A 26,669-nucleotide genomic window follows, 5' to 3' on the forward strand; every position below is an offset into this window, starting at 1 on the left:
CACTTTTACAATGATCAAAAAAAGGCAAATGGAATCCAGATCTGAAATACTGGTGTTTATTTGTTGGCACATTTATATTACAATCTTCAGTCTTCTCACTGGTTTTTCACAGTCCCAAATGACAATAGTAAATATTCCAGTGACGTACACTTTGGAGAAAACAGATACTACAAATATGTAGGGAAGGTCAAGGGCTTTCACAATCTTACATTTTAGGTAGCCCAAATAGCTTTCTTCACTGAATCCCATCTGATTGTGATTTTGCTTTATCAATTTGTATATAGCAAGGGCGTATTACCCCTCCTACAGGATGGTCCAATAGAAAAATAGTCAAGCTGTTAAGAGTAGTCACTATCCAAATACTGCTGAGAATGCAAGAATCCTCAAGTGGACATTCCCTGACTGAGGCAAAACTGTTTCACATGCGTTGCAGAATACTGCCTGACCACTAGGTGGTGTGATATAGGCAGGTTTTTACATCACTCCGGTGAAGGACCAAGGAGGCCTATCTGAGCAGAGGCTGCATTTGAGCCTTTTAAAATGCCTACATCCACTTCCGGCTTTCACTGCGTGCTGTGTGAAATCATCCTAAGGAAGAGAGAAATGCATTTCTTAAAGGACTCGAGCAGGGTATATTTATACAGTACTTACCCCTTTCCTAATGAGAAATATTAAACCCAACTTTCATTATATTAACAGAACTATATATGAGATGGAAGGAAAGGGGAAAAATAAACCTTATGCTTTAGTCAGTAAGTGTATCTAGATATAAGTGCTGCTTTAGCTAGTATGTACAAGATTTCTTGTCAGGAACACAAGAAAATCGACAAAAGTACAAACAGGTTAAAGAACAAGTGGTCATTCATCGGCTGTTACATATGGATATCCACATTCATTGCCCTCGCTTGTGCCCATTTTGAATAGAACCCCTTCACTTGTATCAGAGATTTTCCAATTCCATCTCTAATTTGATTGATAGCTCGTTATCATATAAAGAAAATGGACTTTAAGGGAGGCTGACCACAAAATTCAATAATAGGCCTGAATCTATTCTGCTCTGTGGGGCTAAGGTGGTATTGGAAAAATTGGTTTCCACTAGACAGTTCCAAGACTTAGCCCCCCACACCTTTCGATGCAGCTCATTTAATGAAGCAATAAGGCCAGAGGGGGTGTGGTATATGACCAATATACCACGGCTAAGGGCTGTTCTTAAACATACGACGCAACGCGGAGTGACTGGACACAGCCCTTAGCCATAGTATATTGGCCATATATCACAAACCGCGAGTTACCGTATTGCGATTATAAACTGGTCACCAATGTAATTAGAGCAGTTCAAAATGTTTTGTTGTACCTGTGGAATAAAATCTGGTATAACACAGCTGTCAGCTAATCCGCATTCAGGGCTTGAACCACCTAGTTTATAAAAAAGCAATAAATGGTTCAAAGTAAAATTTCTATTGATATCAGTAATCCACTCACCAATTTAGTTCAACCCTTACATTATAGAGTAGACCTTGAGTCTGGGATTGGGGATAACATACACTTGGTGGCCAGTTATTAGGTGCACCCATCTAGTACCGGGTCGGACCCCCATTGCTTCCAGAACCTGAATTCTTCAGTGCATGGAAACATTGCTCAATTGGTACCAAGGGACCTCACGTGTGCCAGGAAAACATCCCCTACACCATTGCCCCATGCTGCTTATGTAAAATCCTGACTGCATGACTCAACAGGAACCAGGATTCGTTTGACCAGGTGATGTTGGTGATTGCGTGCACACTGGAGACGCTCGTTTTTAGCTAATAGGAGTGGAACCTGGTCGTCTGCCGCATTAGCCCATCTGTGCCCATCCGGTAACTGGATGCCTCCTTTTTATAACAATAGCAAGCCACGTGACACTGGAGGAGCAAACTATTTTCGGGAATGGGGTGGTGTACCTAATAAACTGACCACTGAGTGTATATAATGTTCATTTTGGAGGGCGAATGATGAGCTACTGCAACAATGACAGGGCAGAAGAGATAATACATATAAGAGTTGGTTCTGTCAGAAGACTAGGATAATGACAAAAGCTCAATGGTAGTGGTCTGGAAACAGCATTCAGCCCAGTGGAAACCTTCAATTTTGTATGTTAACAATTCAACTATGATGGACTTCACTTTATTACACCTCAGCCTCTGGTCTTTGTAGAACATCTGAGGCATCTCTGCTGCTTATATCATTCATAATAAATGGGGTCTTCACTCCCCCAAGACAAAGCTAGCAACATTTACTTGTTCTTCAGCCTTAACATGTACTGTGTATCAAAGCAACTCGTCAACAAACCTTACAAAGCCAACGCCACCCTTTGTTTAGGGATCGAGTCAACTCTACAGCCATGGCTGAGCAAAATATAGCCCTCACAAATGCATCAGAGGAACTGTTTTGTCATTTGTACTCACCTTTGATCTATACAGAAATAAACAATTTACAATAAAAACGTCTTACACGCTATCTACAGGGCCTCCAGTTTCACAGTATTGAGCCAGCTGCTCCATGCCACATCTAAGGCAAGTATAGCAGGTTGGCTAGAGATTTGCTAGACGTTTAAGAAAAAAATAATAGTATTCAAAGCATTTTTACATGTTAAAAACAAGGTCTCAAACTGTACAAGGCTTGTTTGTTTGTTCTGCATCTAGCCAAAGACAGCATTTTAGATTCAATTACTTTCAATATCAAGCAGGTGTTTGTTTTGGGGATGCAGATTCAATACTAAAAAGGGTAAAACATTTTTTACTGACCCCCCCCCCCCAAAAAAAAACCATCTACGTTATTATATATATATATATATACATACAGCTTCTAGTGCTTGTTTAAGTGAAAAATAAAATGTTATGAACGCAATGTAAACATCTGATATAAAACAGAGGTTAAAGTAAGGGGTGAGAATCTGAAAACTGGATAAAAAGGTGCTGTGTGAAGGCAATTGTCAGTCCATGGATGGCACAAAATAAATGGAGGAAGACTGCAGTTGTTCACACCATGCCATTATAAATGATAAACCATTACATTTTGGTCGGTGGGGGGGGGTCTGCTTACTGTTTCGGTGTCTGTAGTGAACCACTACTAACAGACTACTAGACCGTTAAGTAGGTATGGACACTGTGGAGAAAGAAAGGGTCTCAGGCTATTGGGTAAAACACCAGGGTAAACTCTCAATGCTAACTCACCAAAATGGGGACTGTGCTACATATTTAGTTGAGTAGACATTCTTTCTATATATATTTTTTTCTGCCTAAAAGTGAATATTGAAATGGCTAGCTAGCTTCCAGACTAAGGGAAAATGTATAGGCTACTTGACGATGACGAATCGGGTCAAATGGGGAAAAGGGCCTCGTCTTTCTGATGAAATCTGCAAGATATTAATACCAAGAACCACAATGTGGAGCTAAATGAGAATTCAAAAGAACTTAGTTACCACCAAAGACTACCTGCTGCACAATCTGTATCAGGTGACCCCAATGTGCAAAACATAGCCAGCACTCATGTAAAACAAGTCACTTCCTACAACTGTCTATTCAGATGCACAGAACATTTCCTATCCTTAACAGAGGGAAAACAGGCTCTTGGGCACAATCATACACAGACAATAACCAAAAGAGGAGACATTAAAAAGACCACTGAAAGCATTGCGCTTAAGCACTAAGTATACACTTTTACATCACAACAGTAAAAAGTAGTTCTTGCATTCAATAAACACCACACTACGGGTGTGTTCAAGGTAGGAGAATGAGGGAGTGAGGGATGCTTCACAAAATTTTCATTAAAACGAAACGAACAAGGGGTCAAAAATTACATTTCCAAATTGTTTCAGAATCTTCACTCAACCCTTGTCAAGTCTGCACCACAATTCTGGCACAAATGAGTTGGCAAGGCAAACCATGTTATTTTGAGACAAAAAAAAAAAAAAAGTAGTAAGAGGAAGAGTGGTGGCAAGAGCTCCTGGGGTTGTGTTTTAGTTATCTGATACCCGACACGGAGCTCTGGCTGATGTTGTAGGTTGGGGAGAGGTCTCCGCCTATCGTGGCCACCAGGGGCGTCCCGTTGCTGGTCAGGCAACCATCCTTGAGAGGCTCGAAGTATGTGGCCTGCACAGGCTTGTGACACTGCAACACTTGTATTGCATCGTCTATTTTAAACCAATCCCTTTTTCTCCCTGTTAAAAATGGACAAGAACAGACACCATTGTGGCACAAATTTAGAAAGACAGACATGAGAGGCATCTATAACCAGAATTCAAACAATGTAGTATAATCAGATTGAAATAAAAGCCACTCACCAATGTTCACTGAGTCCTCCCAATCCTCCAGGACCTCAGTTACGATAAGAATGTAGACATAGGTTCTGTGTTTCCTCTCTCGGTTCTGTAAGATAGACAGTTTTGACCTTTATTTATTTTTTCAGAACAAAGTCCATATTTTCTCTCCACTCCCAAACAAGCTTTAGCATGCCTAAGCATGCCATAACATAAACTCACCTCAAATATTCCAACTAGGCGACCTAAAGTCCCCTTCACACCTGCCTGTGGAACAACAAAAAACAAGAAAGCAAATCAAAACAAAATCCTATCTAAGGATTAAAAACATTACTCTTTCAATCTTAAGAGTCTGTGTCACTGTGGCAATCGATTCATTAGGTGTGTGTAGCTTGTGTGTTACAATATGTCCTGAAGATGCCATTAGATAAAACATCCTTCACACAACTGTCCTGCTATAAAATGTAATAAAGTGTACACACCAGTACCTCTACCCGTCATGGTTCACAGCAAATGGTGTTTTATATACAGTACCGGTCAAAAGTTAACACCTCATTCCAGGGTTTTTCTTTATTTGTACTATGTTCTACATTGTAGGATAATAGTGAAGACATCAAAACTATTAAATTACACATATGGAATCATGTAGTGAACAAAAGTGTTAAACAAATATCTTATATTTGAGATTCTTCAAAGGAGCCACCCTTTGCCTTGACAGTTTTGCACACTCTTGGCATTCTCTCAACCAGCTTCATGAGGTAGTCTCACCTGGAATACATTTCAATTAACAGCTGTGACAAATAAGTTCATTTGTGGACATTCTTTCTTAATGAGTTGGGGCCAATCAATTGTGTTGTGACAAGGTAGGGGTGGTATACAGAAGACAGCCCTATTTGGTTAAAGCCATTAACACATGGTCAGTCAATCCAGAAAATTTCAAGAACTTTAAAAGTTAGTCAAGTGAAGTCGCAATAACCATCAAGCGTTATGAAACTGGCTCTCATGATAACCACCACAGGAAAGGAAGACCCAGAGTTACCTCTGCTGCAGAGGATAAGTTCATTAGAGTTACCAGCCTCAGAAATTGCAGCCAAAATAAATGCTTCCGGGTTCAAGTAACTGACACATCTCAACAACTGTTCAGAAGAGAATGCATGAATCAGGCCTTCATGGTCGAATTGCGGCAAAGAAATCCCTACTAAAAGGACACCAATAATAAGAAGAGACTTGCTTGGGCCAAGAAACACGAGAGATGGACATTAGACCGGTGGAAATCTGTCCTTTGGTCTGATGAATACAAATTTGAGATTTTTGGTTCCAACTGCCATATCTTTGTGAGACGCAGAGTAGTACGTTAACGGATTAATTTAGCATGTGTGGTTCCAACTGTGAAGCATGGAGGAGGAAGTGTGATGGTGCTTTGCTGCTGCATTATGCAGCGATACACCATCCCATCTGGTTTGCGCTTAGTGGGATTATTTGTTTTTCAACAGGACAATGACCCAACACACCTCCAGGCCGTGTAAGGGCTATTTGACCAAGGAAGAGAGTGATGGAGTGCTGCATCAGATGACCTGGCCTCCACAATCACCCGACCTCAACCCAATTCAGATGGTTTGTGATGAGATGGACTGCAGAGTGAAGAAAAAGCAGCCAACAAGTGCTTAGCATATGTGGGAACTCCATCAAGATAGTTGAAAAAGCATTCCAGGTGAAGCTGGCTGAGAGAATGCCAAGATTGTGCAAAGCTGTCATCAAGGCAAAGGGTGGCTACTTTGAAGAATCTAAAATATATTTTGATTTGATTAACACTTTTTTTGGTTACCTCATGATTCAATGTGTTATTTCATAGTTTTGATGTCTTCACTAATATTCAACCATGTAGAAAAATAGTAAAAATTAAGAAAAACCTTTGAATGAGTAAGTGTGTGCAAACTTTTGACTGGTACTGTACAACTCAAAGTGTGAAAATGGCATATCTTGTTTGTGTCCCCCAGTTTTCAATACATTGTCATTTTATTTAGCCAGGATAGTCCACTAACAACTGCCACTGTTTTCTAGGGAGTCCTGGGTTCCATTTAATTAATAAAAACATACACATCACATAAAAGTTGACTAGATAAAAACAGCATACACAGAAGCACACACATCATTCGCAGTAGCATAAATACAAAATGACACTCACATATCCTACTAGATTTGTGTACAGCTCTTTTGTGATAGCTAGCTGCATTTTTACTGAGCTAGCTAGCTGCTGGCTAGCTAGCTGCCGTGTGGATAAGTCCAGTATATTCCAGAGCAGTGGTCCAAAGAACTGCAGACTGCCTTGGAAGGCCATGTTTTTCCCTGATGGTTGTGCCAGCAGGTTCAGGTCCCATTGGTAATAGGCTTTGGCTGCTGGTGCGTACTGCTGGCATCCTCTAGTTTCAGCCTATTAATAAACTTGGACTCCATAGTGAATATATACCAGTATGTACCCCAGTATCAATCCCACACCCTTCATGCCTTCAACCAGATCATATGGGGAAGACCAGCACTGGGGTGACTGGAGAATAGGCAGGGTTTGGATAGCGTTGGTAAACCTCAACCACCTCTACTCAAAATGGCCACCCTGTCCATATCATAATGAGAACATGAGTGAAGAACATGAGCCGTAGAGCTGCATTCCATGAGCCGTAGAGCTGCCTCCATTGTGTCAGGTTGTTTAACTGGATGTGGACACTAATACAAGGTACTATGCATAACCCTTAACCTGCTCCTATGTCTTTCAGTTCAGACCTCACAAATTTCTACAGATGCACCAGAGAGCATCCTGTCAGGCTGTTGTGGTGACCGGCAGTTATGACCACAGTCAAATTCCATGTGACCGTTGAGTCACAGTAATCTCCTCCTATGCGCTCTGTACATGAATGGGGCTGATGTGTTGCTAGTACCCAACTCGCTAACGACCAGTATGTTAAATGTAAAAAACAACAACCTCTAGGCTACCTTTACTCCACACACAGAGATGCGTACAAAGCTCTTCCTCGCCCTCCATTTGGCAAATCTGACCATAATTTTATCCTTCTGATTCTTGCTTACAAGCAAAAACTAAAGCAGGAAGCACCAGTGACTTGCTCAATACGGAAGTGGTCAGATGACGCAGATGCTAAGCTACAGGATTGTTTTGCTAGCACAGACTGGAATATGTTCTGGGATTCTTCCGATGGCATTCAGGAGTATACCACATCAGCTACTGGCTTCATCAATAAGTGCATTGATGACGTCGTCCCCACAGTGACCATACGTACACATCCCAACCAGAAGCCATGTATTACAGGCAACATCCACACTGAGCTAATGGGTAGAGCTGTCTCTTTCAAGGAGCAGGACTCTAACCCGGACGCTTATAAGAAATCCCGCTATGCCCGCCGAAGAACCATCAAACGTGCAAAGCATCAATACAGGACTAAGATGGAGCCGGTGTAGTATGATTCAGACACTCGTCGGATGTGGCAGGGCTTGCAAACTATTACGGACTACAAAGGGAAGCACAGCCACAATCTGCCCAGTGACACGAGCCGACCAGACAAGCTAAAATATGTCTATGCTCGCATCGAGGCAAGCAACACTGAAACATGCATGATAGCATCAGCTGTTCTGGACAACTGTGTGATCACTCTCTCCATAGCCGAAGTAAGACCTTTAAAAAGGTCAACATTCACAAGGCCACGGGGCCAGACGGATTACCAGGACACGTACTAACCCTGTCTGAGTCTGAAATACCAACATGGTTTAAGCAGACCAGCATAGTCCCTGTGCCCAAGAACACTAACGTAACCTGCCTAAAAGACTACCGACCCCTAGCACTCACGTCTGTAGCCATGAAGTGCTTTGAAAGGCTGGTCATGGCTCACATCAACACCATCATCCCATAAAACCTAGACCCACTCCAATTTACATACCGCCCTAACAGATCCACAGATGATGCAATCTCTATTGCACTCCACACTGCCCATTCCCATCTGGACAAAAGGAACACCTATGTGAGAATGCTATTCATTGACTACATCTCAGCGTTCAACACCATAGTGCCCTCAAAGCTCATCAATAAGCTAGACTTGGTACTCCAGTATCGCTTGCCGTGAGGTAGTGGAGAGAACAGTCTATGACTAGGGTGGCTGGAGTCTTTGGCAATTTTTTGGGCCTTCCTCTGACACAGCCTGGAAGAGAGGTCCTGGATGGCAGAAAGCTTGGCTCCAGTGAAGTACTGGGCCGTACGCACTATGCTCTGTAGTGCCTTGCGTTTGGAGGCCGAGCAGTTGCCATACCTGGCGGTGATTCAACCAATCAGGATGCTCTCGATGGTGCAGCTGTAGAACTTTGAGGATCTGAGGACCCATGCCAAATCTTTTCAGTCTCCTGAGGGGGAAAAGGTGTGCCCTCTTCACGACTGTCTTGGTGTGTTTGGACCATGATAGTTTGTTGGTGATGTGGACACCAAGAAACTTGAAGTCATAGTCTGTTCTCTCTGCTTTGCTTGTTTGATGGTTCGTCGGAAGACATAGCGGGATTTCCTATAAGCTTCCGGGTTAGAGACCCACTCCTTGAAAGAGGCAACTCTAGCCTTTAGCTCAGTGCGGATGCCTGCTGTGATCCATGGCTTCTGGTCGGGGTTTGTACGTACAGTCACTGTGGGGACAACATAATCGATGCACTTATTGATGAAGCCAATGACTGATGTGGTGTACTCCTCAATACCATCGGAGGAATCCCAGAACATATTCCAGTCTGTGCTAGCAAAACAGTCCTGTAGCTTAGCATCTGCTTCCTCTGACCACTTATTTATTGATCTAGTCACTGGTGCTTTCTGCTCTAATTTTTGCATGTAAGCAGGAATCAGGAGGATAAAATTATGGTCAGATTTGCCAAATGGAGGGCGAGATAGAGCTTCCCGTGGGGGGACAGACACACACCGATCCCATAGCGGTTAAGGTTAGCGATCTAGCCAATGTGTTTTGAGTTTCCACTTACTCCGTGGTGAATTAGCCCCAACAAAATTAGCCTAGGATACCTGTTAGTGCACATAAAGATGTAGGCAAATCCATCTCTATTGACTAAAATAAAATTCTGGAGCCCTATGTTAACAGTAAAATATAAGTGGTCGAGGAGTGTGTCAAATCGTTAGTAGGCAAATGGATGACTGTCCTGCCCACCTTGATAGCCACCTTTCATTGAGGATACTCATGTTTATCTTACCGCAGAAGAGTTTTGAAATCTGCCACACCCCCTTCGAATCAGCTTTTGTTTTCTCAGAGAAAAACATGCATACATTTAAAATCAATATGCTACTTATTGTTTTATCTATAAAACGTCTTGCACAACTAGCTTAATTTGTTTTGAGCACTTTACACATTTATTTTGGGATCCATCCCTGTAACGTCATTTGCCGAACGACACCCGAGTGGAGAAGGACAGTCTCCTTTCAAGCAAGAGCATTTCCACTCTCCTCGCCAACTCTCATTGATTAACTTTGACCTTTTTCAAAAGGAGGCGAGAGAGGACGCAGGTGGTGAGCAAATCTAATTGATGTGGTGGGGTGACATTGTTTCAAAGAAAGATTCTAGCTTTAATAAAGCACTGTGAATTACTTTAGAACATGATTACTTATTTTTTCTATTGCGTGAAGCTGCAATTTTTGGGGGGGTGCGACCAAATCCTAGGCTGGTGCCACCAACTGAAAAAGTTGGTCACCAGGGGAAAATATTAGTCTAGAGCCCTGCATATAGTCTACAGGCTTTCAAAGTGTCCATGCAATCTTGTAAGTAGGCTATGATTTCTGGAACGCTTATCTCAGAAAGCTAAGTTATCATATTATTTTCTGGAACCTAAGCCTTAGTTGAAGAGACACTACTTGGCAACAGAGAAACCCTCTTTACCCCCTAGTGGGCAAAAAAAACTAATCTTAAATGAACATATTCAATCATCATGGTTAAATTAGTGATTAGTACAGAATAGGCTACATTATGTAAACAAACAAAAATGATCTCCATAGAAAGAGGAAACATGTTCCTTCCTTCCGAGCATGAGTTGGGCCTGTGGCTTGGTTGTCTGGCCTGCAGCCACAGCATTGTGTAAAGGGCAGTGTTTAATTTCAGTATGTGCCCTTTGGCACTTTTAACACTCCTGTGTAACATGACTCTGGGAGACGAGTCTTGGCTGCATGCTTACTGTGGATGTGCTTTCTCAGTACACATAAACAGAGTATGATCAAGACCAACTGCTCTGCCCAGCAGGGCTCGGGATAAGTGCTAACAGTGAATGTGCTTTGACCAACATCAAAATAACAATGTGTTGAGCTAGTTCTGTGTAATATATCACTTTAATTCAAATGTATGTTTTTCAAATGTATGTTTTGTGTGATATTTCAAAACGCCTGTATCGCAAGAATCAGGGTTTTGCTATTTTCCGTTTTTATGATGGTTTATGTCCGCTTGTTCTCAGGTTTTTGGGCTTGTCTCCTTCACTCCTTCTGTGCTGTGTGCACCTTCCCATTTAGACCAGATATGTGTATATAATGACGAGGTGCTTAGGTCCAAAAGCTTAAGCTTAGGTCCAAAATAAACCTATAGAAACGTAATGATTTTTGCGAGAGTGAAACCTCTCATGTCGCCTCTTCCTCTGTTTACACACTCACACACACGCCTCTCCCCCTGCCACTCACTACAAAGATGAGCAATCACTTCTTCCTTTCTGACAAGCAGTTTCAATTCGCTATTTGCATTTGAGGTTTGGTCCAACATAGTTGGTCATATGGACACTGAAACATATTGAGACATTTTTACTGTGATGGGTTCTGACTCATAAACTTGAAATATTGTTAATTATCAAGTATTCTAAGGCAATGCGGAGTGCCAGACTGGTTTCTACACGAGAAGTGAATGGTTATCTGTAGGATGAATGTATATGGTGGAGTCAATTAAGCGTGGAATGTAATGAGTAAAGGAAAGGCAATCACATGGTTGCAGTCACTGATAAGGGTTGAGAAATGTGGTTTAGTGAGGAATGGGGGCTGAGGTCAGGTCAGGTCACAGTAAGGGAGAAGGAAAGGGTTCATTGCCCGCATCACTTAATTTCCTGCCTAACAATAAAGATTTAATGTTTAGAGGGAAGGAGTATGCTCCACCCAAAATTGGGGTATATATACTACCACTGGTGGAAACATGTCTTTGTCTGAATAAACTTGGTTTGAGCTTTTATAATTGTCCGTCAGGTTCTAAATAACAGGGTAAAAACTAACATTTAGAACCTATTACAGGTTCTGTTATTTAGAACCTGTAATAGAGAAGTTAACCTTCCTAACGATACCCTTTTTACAGTACGTCTCAACTGGTCAAATCGCGCACATAGCAGATAACACTAAAAACGGGAGTATCAATGAACATTGAGTCTCGAAAATGATTGCTCAGTTTGTCACGCGCGTCATTGGCGTACAACGTAAAGCCCTGAAATCACTACATTATCGCTGACTGTTTGAAATGCAGTATATTTGACCCTTAACAGTACAACAAAGGTTATTTAGCGATTCTTTGGCCATATCACCCATCCCTATGTTGAGCTCAATAGCCATGTTTCCACAAGCTTTATCAAGGTAATCAGCATGGGACCAATAATGGCAGGCCAAATGTGTTATTTTTCAAAGTATGACAATGACGGTAGTCACAATGGCAAATCTCAGTTTAATATCTGGTTGCCATTCCAGCAAATACCATACTGTAATTGAGTGTGGTGTGATTTGCAAGAAAAAAACATTTGAGGTTGTCTACCCAAAAAGCCACACTTAAAACAAAGAGACCATTTCTAATATCCATAACCACTTATGAAAAACACCACAAGTTCCCTGAACAGTGTGAGAATGTAGTTTGAATAATAAGCTAAGGTCAATGAAATGAGAGGGAAAGAAACAAACCTCTTCACAGACTTCTCGTGCTGCTGCTACATTGGGCTCCTCTTCTGGCTCCATCCCCCCACCAGGGACAATCCACTTGTCTGGATGACGACTACTACTCACCAACAGCACCTGCAGAAAAAGACGATACAGCATTGAGCACCATCAATCAAATCCAGTGTTTCAGGTTGCTTGAGACAACTTCTCTACTCAGTTGAAAGACAACACCTCAATCCTATTCAAATTACAGGTGACATATTCTCAATAACACATCAAATAAAATTGTGTTCTTCACATGCTTCATAAACAATAGGTGTAGAGTAACAGTGAAATGCTTACTTACGGGCCCGTCCCAACAATGCAGAGAGTAATAGAAAAGTAATAACACATAAAAGTCAAAAATAAATACACAATGAGTAACGATAACTTAGCTACAGTGCCTTCGGAAAGTATTTAGACTAGGGATGCATGATATATCGGTGAACATCACAGAATCGGCCGATATTAGCTAAAAATGCCAACATCGTTATCAGCCAATGTCTAGTTTAACGCCGATGTGCAAAACCGATGTCAAAACTGACGTACCTACGTTATTAAGGTATGCACATGACGTAATGACGCCATGTAAAATGTTGCGCTACGAGCGCAACACAGCGTTCCTAACTTAGCCTACAATGACTGCTGTGTGGATCGAGCAGTCAAGTCGAGCAGTCATTTGAAAGAGTAAGAACATTTCAGTGAGACAACTCAAAGGCGAAATCCATTAAAGCCAAGATAATGGATTTCATTGCCCTTGACAATCAACCGTTCTCTGTCGTGAGTGATGTTGGCTTTCGCGACTGGTCGAGCACCACACACTAAGTGCACTATTTTTTAGATGTTGGCCTACCGCAGTTACACAGTAATAGCGTCACTGCTATTAGCTGCACAACATCCACACATGCATACTATGGAACGCCGTTTGGATCTTTGCATCTCAAAAAAGATACAGTAGCACTGTCAAAGCAAAAAAGTCTGCAAACAAGCCAACACCAGCCCCGAACGATGTGTTTTCAATATCGCGTTGGTAATAAAGCGTAATTTGTTCGATCTCAACTTCTGGGGTACCTAGCTAGCACCAATACAACCAGCCTGAAAACAATGACCAGTAGAAACTGCACTCATTTTTATTATTCTTAGCAATGATTTAGGAACCCTTGTGAGTAAGTATTAGCTAGGTTGCCATTTGTTGTTCGCCTATTGAAATTTAACTTAGCTAGCCAGCAACATAACCCTGTTGCCAAAAGCAAACATTATAAGCAGCCAGCTATCTTCATCTGGCTAGTGAGGCTCGACCGAACCGGGTTGTGTTGTGAAGCTAGCCACAATAAGGATTAGGCTCAATAGTGGAATTTGCAGTTTGCCTTCGAAATAAAAGTGTCATTGACAGTGACGCAAATAAATATAAATATAATTATGCCGTACTTTTATTTTGAAGGCTAAACGCAAAGTCCACTGTTGTGGCTAATCCTAATTGTGGCTAGCTTCACATAGATGGGTCCGATCACCATTAGTCAAATAAGAACTGTCTAATAAATTAGGGTTATTTTAGATAGCTGGCTAACTATATAGCTAGGTGTTAACTATATAGCTACTGAAACAGGTGTCGTTTTGCTATGTTTTTGGGGAAGAACATTGTTTGCATCCATGAGCTAGCTATTTCTATTTATTTTTTTAATGACCACCACTGTAGGTGCGCAAGACAACTTTACCAGCATCATTGCATTGAATCGTTTTTGACAAATGAAATACAAGTGATAGTGTAATCAATTTGTAATAACTACTTAAAAAATGTATGAACGTGTTAAATTATTATGTGACGTGCAATCCTATTCAGGTCCTGATTGATCAACAAGCTTATTTGACGCATCAATTTTTTTTATGACACGTCAAATCGTGTTAAATAGTATATGTGACACACAAAGACCCAAACGGCGTTCCATAGAAATCCTGGTTGAGACTGAACAACAAAACAGCACAGCAAGTAAGTGAAAGAAATAGGTTTTGATTATGTTTTACTGGTGATGGCGACATAAGTAAAAGCCAGCAAAATGGCTTTTTGGTCAGTGTGTGTAACCTTTATTTAACTAGGCAAGTCCGTTAAGAACAAATTCTTAATTACAACGACGGCCAAACCCGGACGAACCTGGGCCAATTGTGAGCCACTCTATGGGACTCTCAATCACGTCCGGATGTGATACTGCCTGGATTTGAACCATTGACTGTAGTGACGCCTCTTGCACTGAGATGCAGTGCCTTAGACCGCTGTGTCCATGTGTGTGTGTTAAATAGTTAACTGTACTAGAATGTTTAAAAGGCCGAAAAAAAATGTAATATCGGTATCATTTCTTTTGGTAAGGAAAATATATGATATCGGTATCAGCCAAAAATGTCATATCGGAGCACCACTAAATTAGACCCCTTGACTTTTCCACATTGTTACAATCTACACACAACACCACATAATGACAAAGCAAAAAGAGGTTAAGAAATATTTGTAAGTTTATTACAAATAAAAAACAGAAATCACATTTACATAAGTATTCAGACCCGTTACTCAGTACTTTGTTGAAGAACCTTTGGCAACGATTACAGCAGAGTCTTCTTGGATGACTACAAGCTTGGCACACCTGCATTTGGGGAGTTTCTCCCAATCTTCTCTGCAGATCATCTCAAGCTCTGTCAGGTTGGATGGGAAGCATTGCTGAACAGCTATTTTCAGGTCTCTCCAGAGGTGTTAGATCGGGTTAAAGTCTGGGCTCTGGCTGGGCCACTCAAGGACATTCAGAGACTTGTCCCGAAGCCACTCTTGTCTTGTCTTGGCTGTGTGCTCAGGGTCTTTGTCCTGTTGGAAAGTGAACCTTTGCCCCAGTCTGAGATCCTGAGCACTCTGGAGCAGGTTTTCATCAAGGATCTCTTTGTACTTTGCCTCGATCCTGCCTAGTCTCCCAGTCCCTGCCGATGAAAAACATCCCCACAGCATGCTGCCACCACCATGCTTCACCATAGGGATGGGGCCATGTTTCCTCCAGACATGATGCTTGGCCTTTAGGCCAAAGAGTTTAATCTTGGTTTCATCAGACCAGAGAATCTTGTATCTCATGGTCTGAGAGTTTTTAGGTACCTTTTGGCAAACTCCAAGAGGGCTGTCATGTGCCTTTTACTGAGGAGTGACTTGTCTGGCCACTCTACCATAAAGGCCTGATTGGTGGAGTGATGCAGTGATGGTTGTCTTCTGGAAGGTTCTCCCATCAAACCTAGAGGAACTCTGGAGCTCTGTCAGAGTGACCATCGGTTTCTTGGTCACTTCCCTGACCAAGGCCCTTCTCTCCCGATTACTCAGTTTGGCAAGGCGGCCAGCTCTAAGAGGAGTCTTGGTGGTTCCAAACTTATTCCATTTAAGAATGATGGAGGCCACTGTGTTCTTGGGGACCTTCAATGCTGCAGAAATATTTTGGTACCCTTCCCCGGATCTGTGCCTCGACACAAGCCTGTCTCAGAGCTCTATGCACAATTCCTTCAACCTCATGGCTTGGTTTTTGCTCTGACATGCACTGTCAACTGTGAGACCTTATATAAACAGATGTGTGCCTTTACAAATCATGCCCAATCAATTGAATTTACCACAGATGGACTCCAATCAAGTTGTAGAAACATCAATAATTATCCATGGAAACACGATGCAATTCAGCTCAATTTCAATCTCATAGCAAAGGGTCTGAATACTTATGTAAAATAAGGTACTTCTGTTTAATAAGTTTATACATTTGCAAAAATGTCTAAAAACGTTTTGCTTTGTCATTATAGGGTGTTGTGTGTAGACTGCTGAGGATGTTTTTTAAAATACATTTTAGAATAAGACTATAATGTAACAAAATGTGGAAAAAGTCAATGGGTCTGAATACTTTGAAGGAACTGTATATACACGGGGTACAAGGTAATGGAGTATGTGTATGTGTATATGTACATACAGTGCCTTCAAAGCATTCACACCCCTTGACTTTTTCAACTTTGTTGTGTTTCAAAGTGGGATTAAAATTGATTTTTAATTGTTTTTGTCATCGATCTACACAAAATACTATGTCAAAGTTAAAAAAAAATATATATATATATATATATATATATATATTTTGTCATGGAAAATAAAACATATTTGATTAGATTCAACCCCATAAGTAAAATTATCACTTTTAGGCAGCTGTGAGTGTTTCTGGGTCTCAAAGAGCTTTGCAAACCTGGATTGTACAATATTTGCCCATTATTCTTTCAAAAAGTCTTCAAGCTCAGTCAAGTTGGTTGTTGATCATTGCTAGAAAGCCATTTTCAAATATTCCCATAGATTTTCAAACAAATTTAAGTCAAAACTAACTATACCACTCAGGAATATTCAATGTCGTATTGGTAATTAACTCCAGTGTATATTTTGCCTTGCGTTTTAGGTTATTGTCCTGCTGAAAGTTGTCTCCTAGTGTTTTGGAAAGACTGAACTAGGTTTTCCTCTAGGACTTTGCCTGTGCTAAGCTCTATTCCTTTTTATCCTAAAAAACGTGCTAGTCCTTGCCAACGACAAGCATACCTATAACATGATGCAGCCACAACCATGCTTGAAAATATGAAGCGTGGTACTAGATGTGTTAGATTTGCCCAAAAAATAATGCTTTGAATTCAGGACAAAAATGTAACTTCATCGCCACATTTTTTGCCTAATTATTTAGTGCCAAACAGGATGCATGTTATGGAATATTTTTTATTCTGTACAGTCTTCCTTCTTTTCACTCTTATCATTTAGGTTAGAATTGTGGAGTAACTACAATGTTGTTGATCCATCCTCAGTTGTTTTCTCCTATAACTCTTATAAATTCACCATTGGCCTCATGGTGAAATCCCTGAGCGTTTTCCTTCCTCTCCGTCAACTGAGTTAGGAAGGACGTCTGTATCTTTGTATTGACTGGGCGTATTGAGACACCATCAAAAAGTGTAATTAATAACTTCCCCATGCTCAAAGGGATATTCATTGTCAGATTATTTTCTCCCTCTACCAATAGGTGCCCTCCTTTGCGAGGCAATGGAAAACATCCCTGGTCTTTGTCGTTGAATCTGTGTTTGAAATTAACTGCTGACTGAGGGACCTCCATATAATTATATATGTAGAGTATAGAAATGGGGTAGTAAAAATCATGTTAAACACCATATTGCACACAGAGAGAGTCCATGCAACTTTAACAAATGTACACACCTGAAGTTATTTAGGCTTGCCATAAACAAGGTGTAGAATACTTATTTACTCAAGACTTTAATAAATTAACATTTAAATTCTAAAAACATAATTCCACTTTATTTATTTTGACCTTTATTTAATCAGGTAGGCCAGTTGAGAACAAGTTCTCATTTACAACTGCGACCTGGACATTAAAGCAAAGCAACACAACACATTGAAGTAAATAAACTTACAGTCAACAACACAATAGAAAGAAAAAAAATAATATGGGGATAAGGTGGGCTATTTACAGGTGCAATGATCTTTGAGCTGCTCTGACAGCTGATGCTTAAAGTTAGTGAGGGAGATACAAGTCTACAGCTTTAGTGATTTTTGCAATTCGTTCCAGTCATTGGCAACAGAGAAATGGAAGGAAAGGCGGCCAAATGAGGAATTGGCTTTGGGGGTGACCAGTGAAATATACCTGCTGGAGCGCGTGCCCATGGGTGGGTGTTGCTATGGTGACCAGTGAGCTGAGATAAGGCAGAGCTTTACCTAGCAAATACTTATATATGACCTGGAGCCAGTGGGTTTGGTGAGAAATATGAAGCGAGGGCCAGCCAAAGAGAGCATACAGGTCGCAGTGGTGGGTAGTATATGGGGCTTTGGTGACAAAACGGATGGCACTGTGATGGACTGCATCCAATTTGCTGAGTAGAGTGTCTGAGGCTATTTTGTAAATGACATCGCTGAAGTCAAGGATCGGTAGGATAGTCAATTTTACGAGGGTATGTTTGGCAGCATGAGTGAAGGATGCTTTGTTGCGAAATAGGAAGCTGATTCTAGATTTAATTTTGGATTGGAGATGCTTAATGTAAGTCTGGAAGGAGAGTTTACAGTCTAACCAGACACCTAGGTGTTTGTAGTTGTCCACATATTCTAAGTCAGAACAGTCCAGAGTAGTGATGCTGGACGGGCGGGTAGGTGCGGGCAGAGATTGGTTGAAGAGCATGCACTTAGTTTTACTTGCATTTAAGAGCAGTTGGAGGCCACGGAAGGAGAGTTGTGTTCAGTGTCCAAAGAAGGGCCAACAGTATGCAAAATGGTGTTGTCTGCGTAGAGGTGGATCAGAGAATCACCAGCAGCATAAGTGACATCATTGATGTAAACAGAAAAGTGTCGGCCTGAGAATTGAACCCTGTGGCACCCCCATAGAGACTGCCAGAAGTCCGGACAACAGGCCCTCCAATTTGACACACTGAACTCTGTCTGAGAAGTAGTTGGTGAACCAGGCGAGGCAGTCATTTGAGAAACCCAAGGCTGTTGAATCCGCCGATAAGAATGTGGTGATTGACAGAGTCGAAAGCCTTGGCCAGGTCGATGAATACGGCTGCACAGTATTGACTCTTATCGATGGCGGTTATGATATCGTTTAGCGTGGCTGAGGTGCGCCCATGACTAGCTCGGAAACCAGATTGCATAGCGGAGAAGGTACGGTGGGATTCGAAATGGTCGGTGATCTGTTTGTTAACTTGGCTTTCGTTGACCTTAGATAGGCAGGGTAGGATAGATATAGGTGTGAAACAGTTTGGGTCTAGAGTGTCTCCCCCTTTGAAAAGGGGGATGACCGAGGCAGCTTTCCAATCTTTGGGGATCTCAGACGTTACGAAAGAGGTTGAAAAGGCTAGTAATAGGGGTTGCAACAATTATGGCGGATAATTTTAGAAAGAGAGGGTCCAGATTGTCTAGCCCAGCTGATTTGTAGGGGTCCAGATTTTGCAACTCTTTCAGAAGATCAGCTATCTGGATTTGGGTGAAGGAGAAATGGGGAGGCTTGGGCAAGTTGCTGTGGGGGGTGCAGGGCTGTTGACCGGGGTAGGGGTAGCCAGGTGAAAAGCATGGCCAGCCATAGAAAAATGCTTCTTGAAATTCTCCATTATCGTGGATTTATCAGTGGTGACATTGTTTCCTAGTCTCAGCAGCTGGGAGGAGGTGCTCTTATTCTCCATGGACTTTACAGTGTCCCAGAAGTTTTTGGAGTTTGTGCTACAGGATGCAAATTTCTGTTTGAAAATGCTAGCCTTTGCTTTCCTAACTGCCTGTGTATATTGGTTCCTAACTTCCCTGAAAAGTTGCATATCGCGGGGGCTATTCGACACTAATGCAGTATGCCACAGGATGTTTTTGTGCTGGTCAAGGGCAGTCAGGTCTGGAGTGAACCATGGGCTAGATCTGTTCCTGGTTCTACATTTGTTGAATGGGGCATGCTTATTTAAGATGGTTAGGAAAGCATTTTTAAAGAATAACCAGGCACCCTCTACTGACGGAATGAGGTCAATATCCTTTCAGGAAACCCGGGCCAGGTCGATTAAAAAGGCCTGCTCGCTGAAGTGTCTTAGGGAATGTTTGACAGTGATGAGGGGTGGTCGCTTGACCGCAGATCCATTAAGGACGCAGGCAATGAGATCCTGGGGCGGCAGGGTAGCCTAGTGGTTAGAGAGTTGGACTAGTAATTGAAAGGTTGCAAGTTCGAATCCCTGAGCTGACAATCTGTCGTTCTAAACAAGGCACTCAAGGCCGTCATTGAAAATAAGAATTTGTTTTTAACTGACCTGCCTAGTTAAATAAAGGTAAAATAAAAAATTAAATTAGATCCTGGTTGAAGACAGCAGAGGTGTATTTAGAGGGCAGGTTGGTCAGGATGATATCTATGAGGGTGCCCATGTTCACGGATTTGGGGTTGTACCTGGTAGGTTCATTGATAATTTATGTGAGATTGAGGGCATCCATCTTAGATTGTAGGACTGCCGGGGTATTAAGCTTTCCCAGTTTAGGTCACCTAACAGTACGAGCTCTGAAGATAGATGGGGGGCAATCAATTCATATACGGTGTCCAGGGCACGGCTGGGGGCTGAAGGTGGTCTATAACAAGCGGCAACTGTGAGAGACTTGTTTCTGGAAAGTTCTATCTTGTCAGAAAATGTTCTAGTTAGGGATGGAAATTTCAGGATTTTTGGTGGCCTTCCTAAGCCAGGATTCAGACACGGCTAGGACATCTGGGTTGGCAGAGTGTGCTAAAGCAGTGAATAAAACAAACTTAGGGAGGAGGCTTCTAATGTTAACATGCATGGAACTAAGGCTTTTACGGTTACAGAAGTCAACAAATGAGAGCGCCTGGGGAATGGGAGTGGAGCTAGGCGCTGCATGGCCTGGATTAACCCCTACATCACCAGAGGAACAGAGGAGGAGTAGGATAAAGGTACGGCTAAAGGCTATAAGAACTGGTCATCTACTGCATTCGGAACATAGTAAAAGGAGCAGGTTTCTGGGTGCAGAAGAATAGATTCAAGGCATAATGTACAGACAAGGGTATGGTAGGATGTGAATACAGTGGAGTTAAACCTGAGCATTGAGTGACGAGAGAGGTTTTGACATTATTGGGTATTGTGTGTAGATCAGTGACACAAAATCTAAACGTAATACATTATAAATTCAGACTTAAAACAAAATGTGGAAAAGTCAAGGGGTGTGAATACTTTAAGGCACTGTAACTAGGAATAAACTGACTAGGCAACAGGATAGACAAACAGTAGAAGCAGCGGATGTGATGAGTCAAAGGTTAGTGCAAAAAAGGGTCATGCAGATATTCAAATAGTTATCCTAATCAGTTCCCGGACTAACTATTTAGCAGTCTTATAACTTGGGGGTAGCTGTTTGGGGTCCTGTTGGTTCATTGGCATCGCTTATAGTGCGGTAGCAGAGAGAACAGGCTATGTCTTGGGTGGCTGGAGACTAGAGGTCGACCGATTATGATTTTTCAACGCCGATACCGATTATTGGAAGACCAAAAAAGCCGATACCGAATAATCGGCCGATTTTTTAAAAAGTATTTGTAATAATGATAATTACAACAATACTGAAAGAATACTTATTTTAACTTAATATAATACATCAATAAAATCAATTTAGCCTCAAGTAAATAATGAAACATGTTTAATTTGGTTTAAATAATGCAAAAACTAAGTGAGAAGAGAAGTGAGAAGTAAGTAAAAGTGCAATATGTGCCATGTAAAAAAGCTTACGTTCCTTGCTCAGAACATGAGAACATATGAAAGCTGGTGGTTCCTTTTAAAACTTGTTAGGGCTAGGGTTCTTTTTTCTCAATTTCCACCTGACTGACATGCCCAAAGTAAACTGCCTGTTGCTCAGGCACTGAAGCCAGGATATGCATATAATAGGTACCATTGGAAAGAAGACACTTTGCAATTTGTAGAAATGTTAAAATAATGTAGGAGACTATAACACAATATGGTAGGAGAAAAATCCAAAGAAAAAACAACCGGAATTCTTTTTCTTTTGAGAGCCCATGCGCTTCCAATGGAACATATAGGGAAATAATTCAATCTAGCTCCCAGTATGCAATTCCTATGGCTTCCACTGGGTGTCAGTTGTTTTTGTTCAAGATTTCAGGCTGGTTTCTTCCAAAACAGGTAAGAAATATGAGTTTTATTACAGGGACACAGACTTGGACATTCGTGTATGCGCGCGCGATAAAGACAAGACGCACCTGCTAATATCATTTTCCTGTTGAACATACTTCTTTCCGTATGAAATGTTATACACTGCTCAAAAAAATAAAGGGAACACTTAAACAACACAATGTAACTCCAAGTCAATCACACTTCAGTGAAATCAAACTGTCCACTTAGGAAGCAACACTGATTGACAATAAATTTCACATGCTGTTGTGCAAATGGAATAGACAACAGGTGGAAATTATAGGCAATTAGCAAGACACCCCCAATAAAGGAGTGGTTCTGCAGGTGGTGACCACAGACCACTTCTCAGTTCCTATGCTTCCTGGCTGATGTTTTGGTCACTTTTGAATGCTGGCGGTGCTTTCACTCTAGTGGTAGCATGAGACGGAGTCTACAACCAACACATGTGGCTCAGGTAGTGCAGCTCATCCATGATGGCACATCAATGCGAGCTGTGGCAAGAAGGTTTGCTGTGTCTGTCAGCGTAGTGTCCAGAGCATGGAGGCGCTACCAGGAGACAGGCCAGTACATCAGGAGACGTGAAGGAGGCCGTAGGAGGAGGCCAACAGCATGTGAAATTTATTGTCAATCAGTGTTGCTTCCTAAGTGGACAGTTTGATTTCACAGAAGTGTGAAACTATCATTTCGAAAGCAAAAAGTTTATTTCAGTGAAATACGGAACCATTGCGTATTTTAAAGAACGGGTGGCAACCCTAAGTCTAAATATTGCTGTTACATTGCACAACCTTCAATGTTATGTCATAATTACGTAAAATTCTGGCAAATTTATTACAGTCTTTTTTAGGAAGAAACGGTCTTCACACAGTTCGCAATGAGCCAGGCGACCCAAACTGCTGCATATACCCCAACTCTGCTTACACTGAACACAAGAGAAGTGACACAGTTTCAGGCACCACATTGATTATTTGCTAGTAATATCATCAACCATATATAGTTAACTAGTGATTATGTTAAGATTGATTGCTTTTTATACGATAAGTTTAATGCTAGCTAGCAACTTACCATGGCTCCTTGCTGCCTGCACTCACGTAACAGGTGGTCTCCTCGTGGATTGCAATATAATCGGCGTCCAAAAATGCTGATTACAGATTGTTATGAAAACTTGAAATCGGCCATTCGGATTAATCGGTCGACCTCTACATCAGACTATTTTCTAGCTAACGTTATATTGAATGGGTAGGTAGCTAGCTAGTTTGATCACAAGCACAGTTAGCTAGTGGTCGGTCGAGTAAAATAACTCGTTGTTAGTCCAACTTCTAGGCAATCTAAGCAAGGCCTATATCTAACTAGCTATCTAGTAAATGTGGCTAACTAACTATCGCTAGCTCTAATGTCACGAGTTGACATGAGTTTTGAGCCATTGATAATGCTGCTAAACATTGATTGTCAGTGTTTTATGTTACCATTATCACCAGAACGATACTAACTAGCAGTAGCAATACACACACACACACACACACAACTCTTCAAATTAGTGGATTTGGCTATTTCAGCCACACCCACTGCTGACAGGTGTATAAAATCAAGCACACAGCCATGCAATCTCCATGTCAAAAATGTTGGCAGTAGGATGGCCTTACTAAAGAGCTTAGTGACTCTCACCGTGGCATCATCATAGGACACCACCTTTCTTACAAGTCAGTTGATCAAATTTCTGCCTTGCTAGAGCTGCCCCGGTCAACTGTAAGTGTTGTTATTTTGAAGTGGAAACTTCTAGGAGGCTCAGCCGCGAAGTGGTAGGCTACACAAGCGCACAGGACGGGACCGCCGAGTAATGAAGCACGTAAAAATAGTATGTCCTCGGTTAAAACACACACTACAGAGTTCCAAACTGCCTCTGGAAGCACAATAACTGTTTGTCGGGAGCTTCATGAAATGAGTTGTCATGGCCGAGCAGCCGCACACAAGCCTAAGATCACCATGCGCAATGCCAAGAGTTGGCTGGAGTGTCGCAAAGCTCACCACCATTAGACTCTGGAGCAGTGGAAAAGCATTCTCTGGAGTAATGAATCACGTCAGTTCGAGGGACGAATCTGGGTTTGGCGGGATAACGCTACCTGCCTGAATGCATAGTACCAACTAAGGTTTTGTGGAGGAGGAAACATGGTCTGGGGCTGTTTCATGGTTCGGGCTAGGCCCCTTAGTTCCAGTGAAGGGAAATCTCAGCATACTAGACGATTCTGTGCTTCCAACTTTGTGGCAACAGTTTGGGGTTCCTGTTTCAGCATGACAATTCCCCCGTGCACAAAGCAAGGTTCATACAGAAATGGTTTGTCAAGATGTGGTCAAGACTTAACTGGCCTGCACAGAGCCATAACCTCAACCCCTTTGGGAGGAATTGGAAAACACCCTTGAGCCAGACCCTATCACCCAACATCGTTGCCCGACCTTTTATTTATTTATTTTACCTTTAGGCAAGTCAGTTAAGAACAAATTCTTATTTTCATTGACGGCCTAGGAACAGTGGGTTAACTGCCTGTTCAGGGGCAGAACGACAGCTCGGGGGTTTGAACTTGCAACCTCTTGGTTACTAGTCCAACGCTCTAACCACTAGGCTACCCTGCCGCCCCGACCTTAGTAATGCTCTAGTGGAAAGCCTTCCCAGAAGAGGCAGGTAGCCTAGTGGTTAGAGCGTTGGATTAATAACCAAGAGGTTGCATGTTCGAATCCCTGAGCTGTCGTTCTGCCCTTGAACACCCCAGTTAACCCACTGTTCCTAGGCCGTCATTGAAAATAAGAACTTGTTCTTAACTGACTTGCCTAGTTAAATAAAGGTAAACAAAAAGCCTTAGTAGCAAAGGCAGAACTAAATCCATATTAATGCCTATGATTTTGGAATTCGACGTCCACATACTTTTGTCATGTAGTGCTTGTTAGCGCTCAAGCTAGCTAGCAAGACGATAACGTCCTACTGCTAGCTAGTAGCCGGTTACCAATATATGTTGTTGCAGTAATGTTTGCTGGCTACACGTTCACTAGCTTGCTACCTAGCTGAGGTGACTGTGTCCAGCAGTTACCTAACAATCTAACAAAAGAGAATGACGTTAGCTATAATCTTTCTAACTTCAATGTTTGGTTAGCTGCAAGAATAAATAGCATACTCAGTATAGCTGAGTAGCTAGCTTCCGTTAGCTAACTCAACGTTAATTATCCCTGGGTGGTCGCTGATTCAACAAAGCAAACCAAAACCAGTAACAACCAGCCAGTTAGATAGTTAGCTAACGTTAACTAGCTATCTAATTCATCTTCGTAATTAGCAAAGTAAAACAAATGTACTGCGACAAACATCTATCTACCATGTTATCTGTGCTTTCCTGAACTGCGGCCCACCCTACACCCCAGCATCCTTGGCCTCACCTCCTCTTCACTTTCACTCCTGAAGCATAGACAGGCGGCCCGCTTCTTGTAGCCATCCCCATCGTATGTCCGGGTTTGGTTTGACTTGAGCTTCATCATTTCGGGTACCAATGGACCAAAACTGTAATTCAAACACTGGGAAAGACGCTGTCGTCGACGCAAAGTCCTCCTTTGAGGAACCCCGGCGTTTTCTTATGAGAAATAACTTCTTCTTCGCTTCATTTTCATAAGCATAAGCACATCTCCAGCACGGTCGCCATTATGAAGATAACTGCGTAAACAACGTAACATGGCATATCTTAACGATGGTGGCATTAGGATATTACGTATCTTGTTTTGAGGAATACAATATTGAATGCCAAAAAAACGAAACGAAGTAGAGAATTTACGCTAATGACGCTAGTTTCTGTTGATATATTTCATGGAGATGCTTTGAAGAATTCATCGCCATGACTATCAACAGACCGATATTCTATCTTTGGTTGTAATTCATACCAATGACTAAATGGCACGTTAACGCCGAGCTTGTAAAATGAACCACAATAACATATACAACGTGTGTTCACGCGAAACTTCAGACAATATTTCAGCACACCAGGCAATGGACAGCAACCTGGTAGGTTATTACCTAAAATCAAACAAGTAAAAAAAAAAAAAAAACATTAGTGGGAAATTTCTATCGGCTACTTATGTCCATTTATGCATATCAAATAATATACTTCAATGTTGCAATAAATTGATTAGCCTAAAGTATTGTATATTCATTAAATGCTTTACATTATTTGTTTCATTCATGTTTTATGCATCAATTTCATAGTGATGTTATGGACAGCCTGAACAGTATGTGACCGCGACCACAATAAAATAGATTAGATAGATGTAATAAAAACCGATTCAAATGTTTTGTAGTGTCTTGCATGAATTCTGAAAGACAGTGTGAAATATTAACCAGTTTAAACACAAAACTCTGGAAGTATTCTGTACCTTGTGCATAGATGCAGAGAACAGGAGACGAAGAAACGTCTCCAAGGTGAGGACATTCCCCAAATATTACCCTTTAATATGAAATTAAAGAAATTACTAGAGCCTAATTTTCAATTGTGGATTAGTATTCTAAGGTGAGTTCTAGTTGCTAAAGTTATTATATTTACATACTACTGACTATGTTAAATATCGTATAAGTATTTCCCCACCCCTCCGTAACGGGCACCATGGAGAATATATGAGTAAGGTGTAAGTCAGGCTGCGGTTGGAAGGCAAGCCCATTACATTGAATGACGAGGTAGTGTTGAT

The 26,669-nt window shown here is 41.6% G+C and overlaps 1 protein-coding gene across 2 annotated transcripts; it reads right to left on the bottom strand.

Annotated features, from left to right (window-relative positions):
- Nucleotides 1–40: 40 nt before the first annotated feature.
- Nucleotides 41–25,655, bottom strand: LOC139413248 (diphosphoinositol polyphosphate phosphohydrolase 1). Of its 2 annotated transcripts, XM_071160396.1 has the most exons (6): nt 25,377–25,655; nt 12,246–12,356; nt 4,520–4,564; nt 4,322–4,406; nt 4,013–4,198; nt 41–588 (listed from the first exon to the last, which is right to left on the bottom strand). In XM_071160396.1, exons 1-6 carry the CDS (start codon nt 25,473–25,475, stop codon nt 584–586), a joined length of 531 nt encoding a protein of 176 aa, XP_071016497.1. In that variant the 5' UTR covers nt 25,476–25,655; the 3' UTR covers nt 41–583. The 2 variants fall into 2 exon arrangements, with proteins under 2 accessions (XP_071016497.1, XP_071016496.1); XM_071160395.1 differs by lacking the exon at nt 41–588 and having other exon boundaries at nt 3,772–4,198.
- Nucleotides 25,656–26,669: the final 1,014 nt, after the last annotated feature.

This window comes from Oncorhynchus clarkii, chromosome 7 (genome assembly GCF_045791955.1).
Source record: "Oncorhynchus clarkii lewisi isolate Uvic-CL-2024 chromosome 7, UVic_Ocla_1.0, whole genome shotgun sequence".
In the NCBI taxonomy this organism is placed as follows: Eukaryota; Metazoa; Chordata; class Actinopteri; order Salmoniformes; family Salmonidae; genus Oncorhynchus; species Oncorhynchus clarkii.

What these genes read in the sequence shown, in the direction of transcription:
- LOC139413248 (XM_071160395.1), bottom strand. Translation starts at nt 25,475, where the DNA reads ATGATGAAGCTCAAGTCAAACCAAACCCGGACATACGATGGGGATGGC. An exon ending in GGAGTGAAAGTGAAGAGGAG is followed by an intron (nt 12,357 to 25,376) that starts GTGAGGCCAAGG and finishes CTTTTTCTGCAG; the next exon opens with GTGCTGTTGGTGAGTAGTAG. An exon ending in CACGAGAAGTCTGTGAAGAG is followed by an intron (nt 4,565 to 12,245) that starts GTTTGTTTCTTT and finishes GTTGTTCCACAG; the next exon opens with GCAGGTGTGAAGGGGACTTT.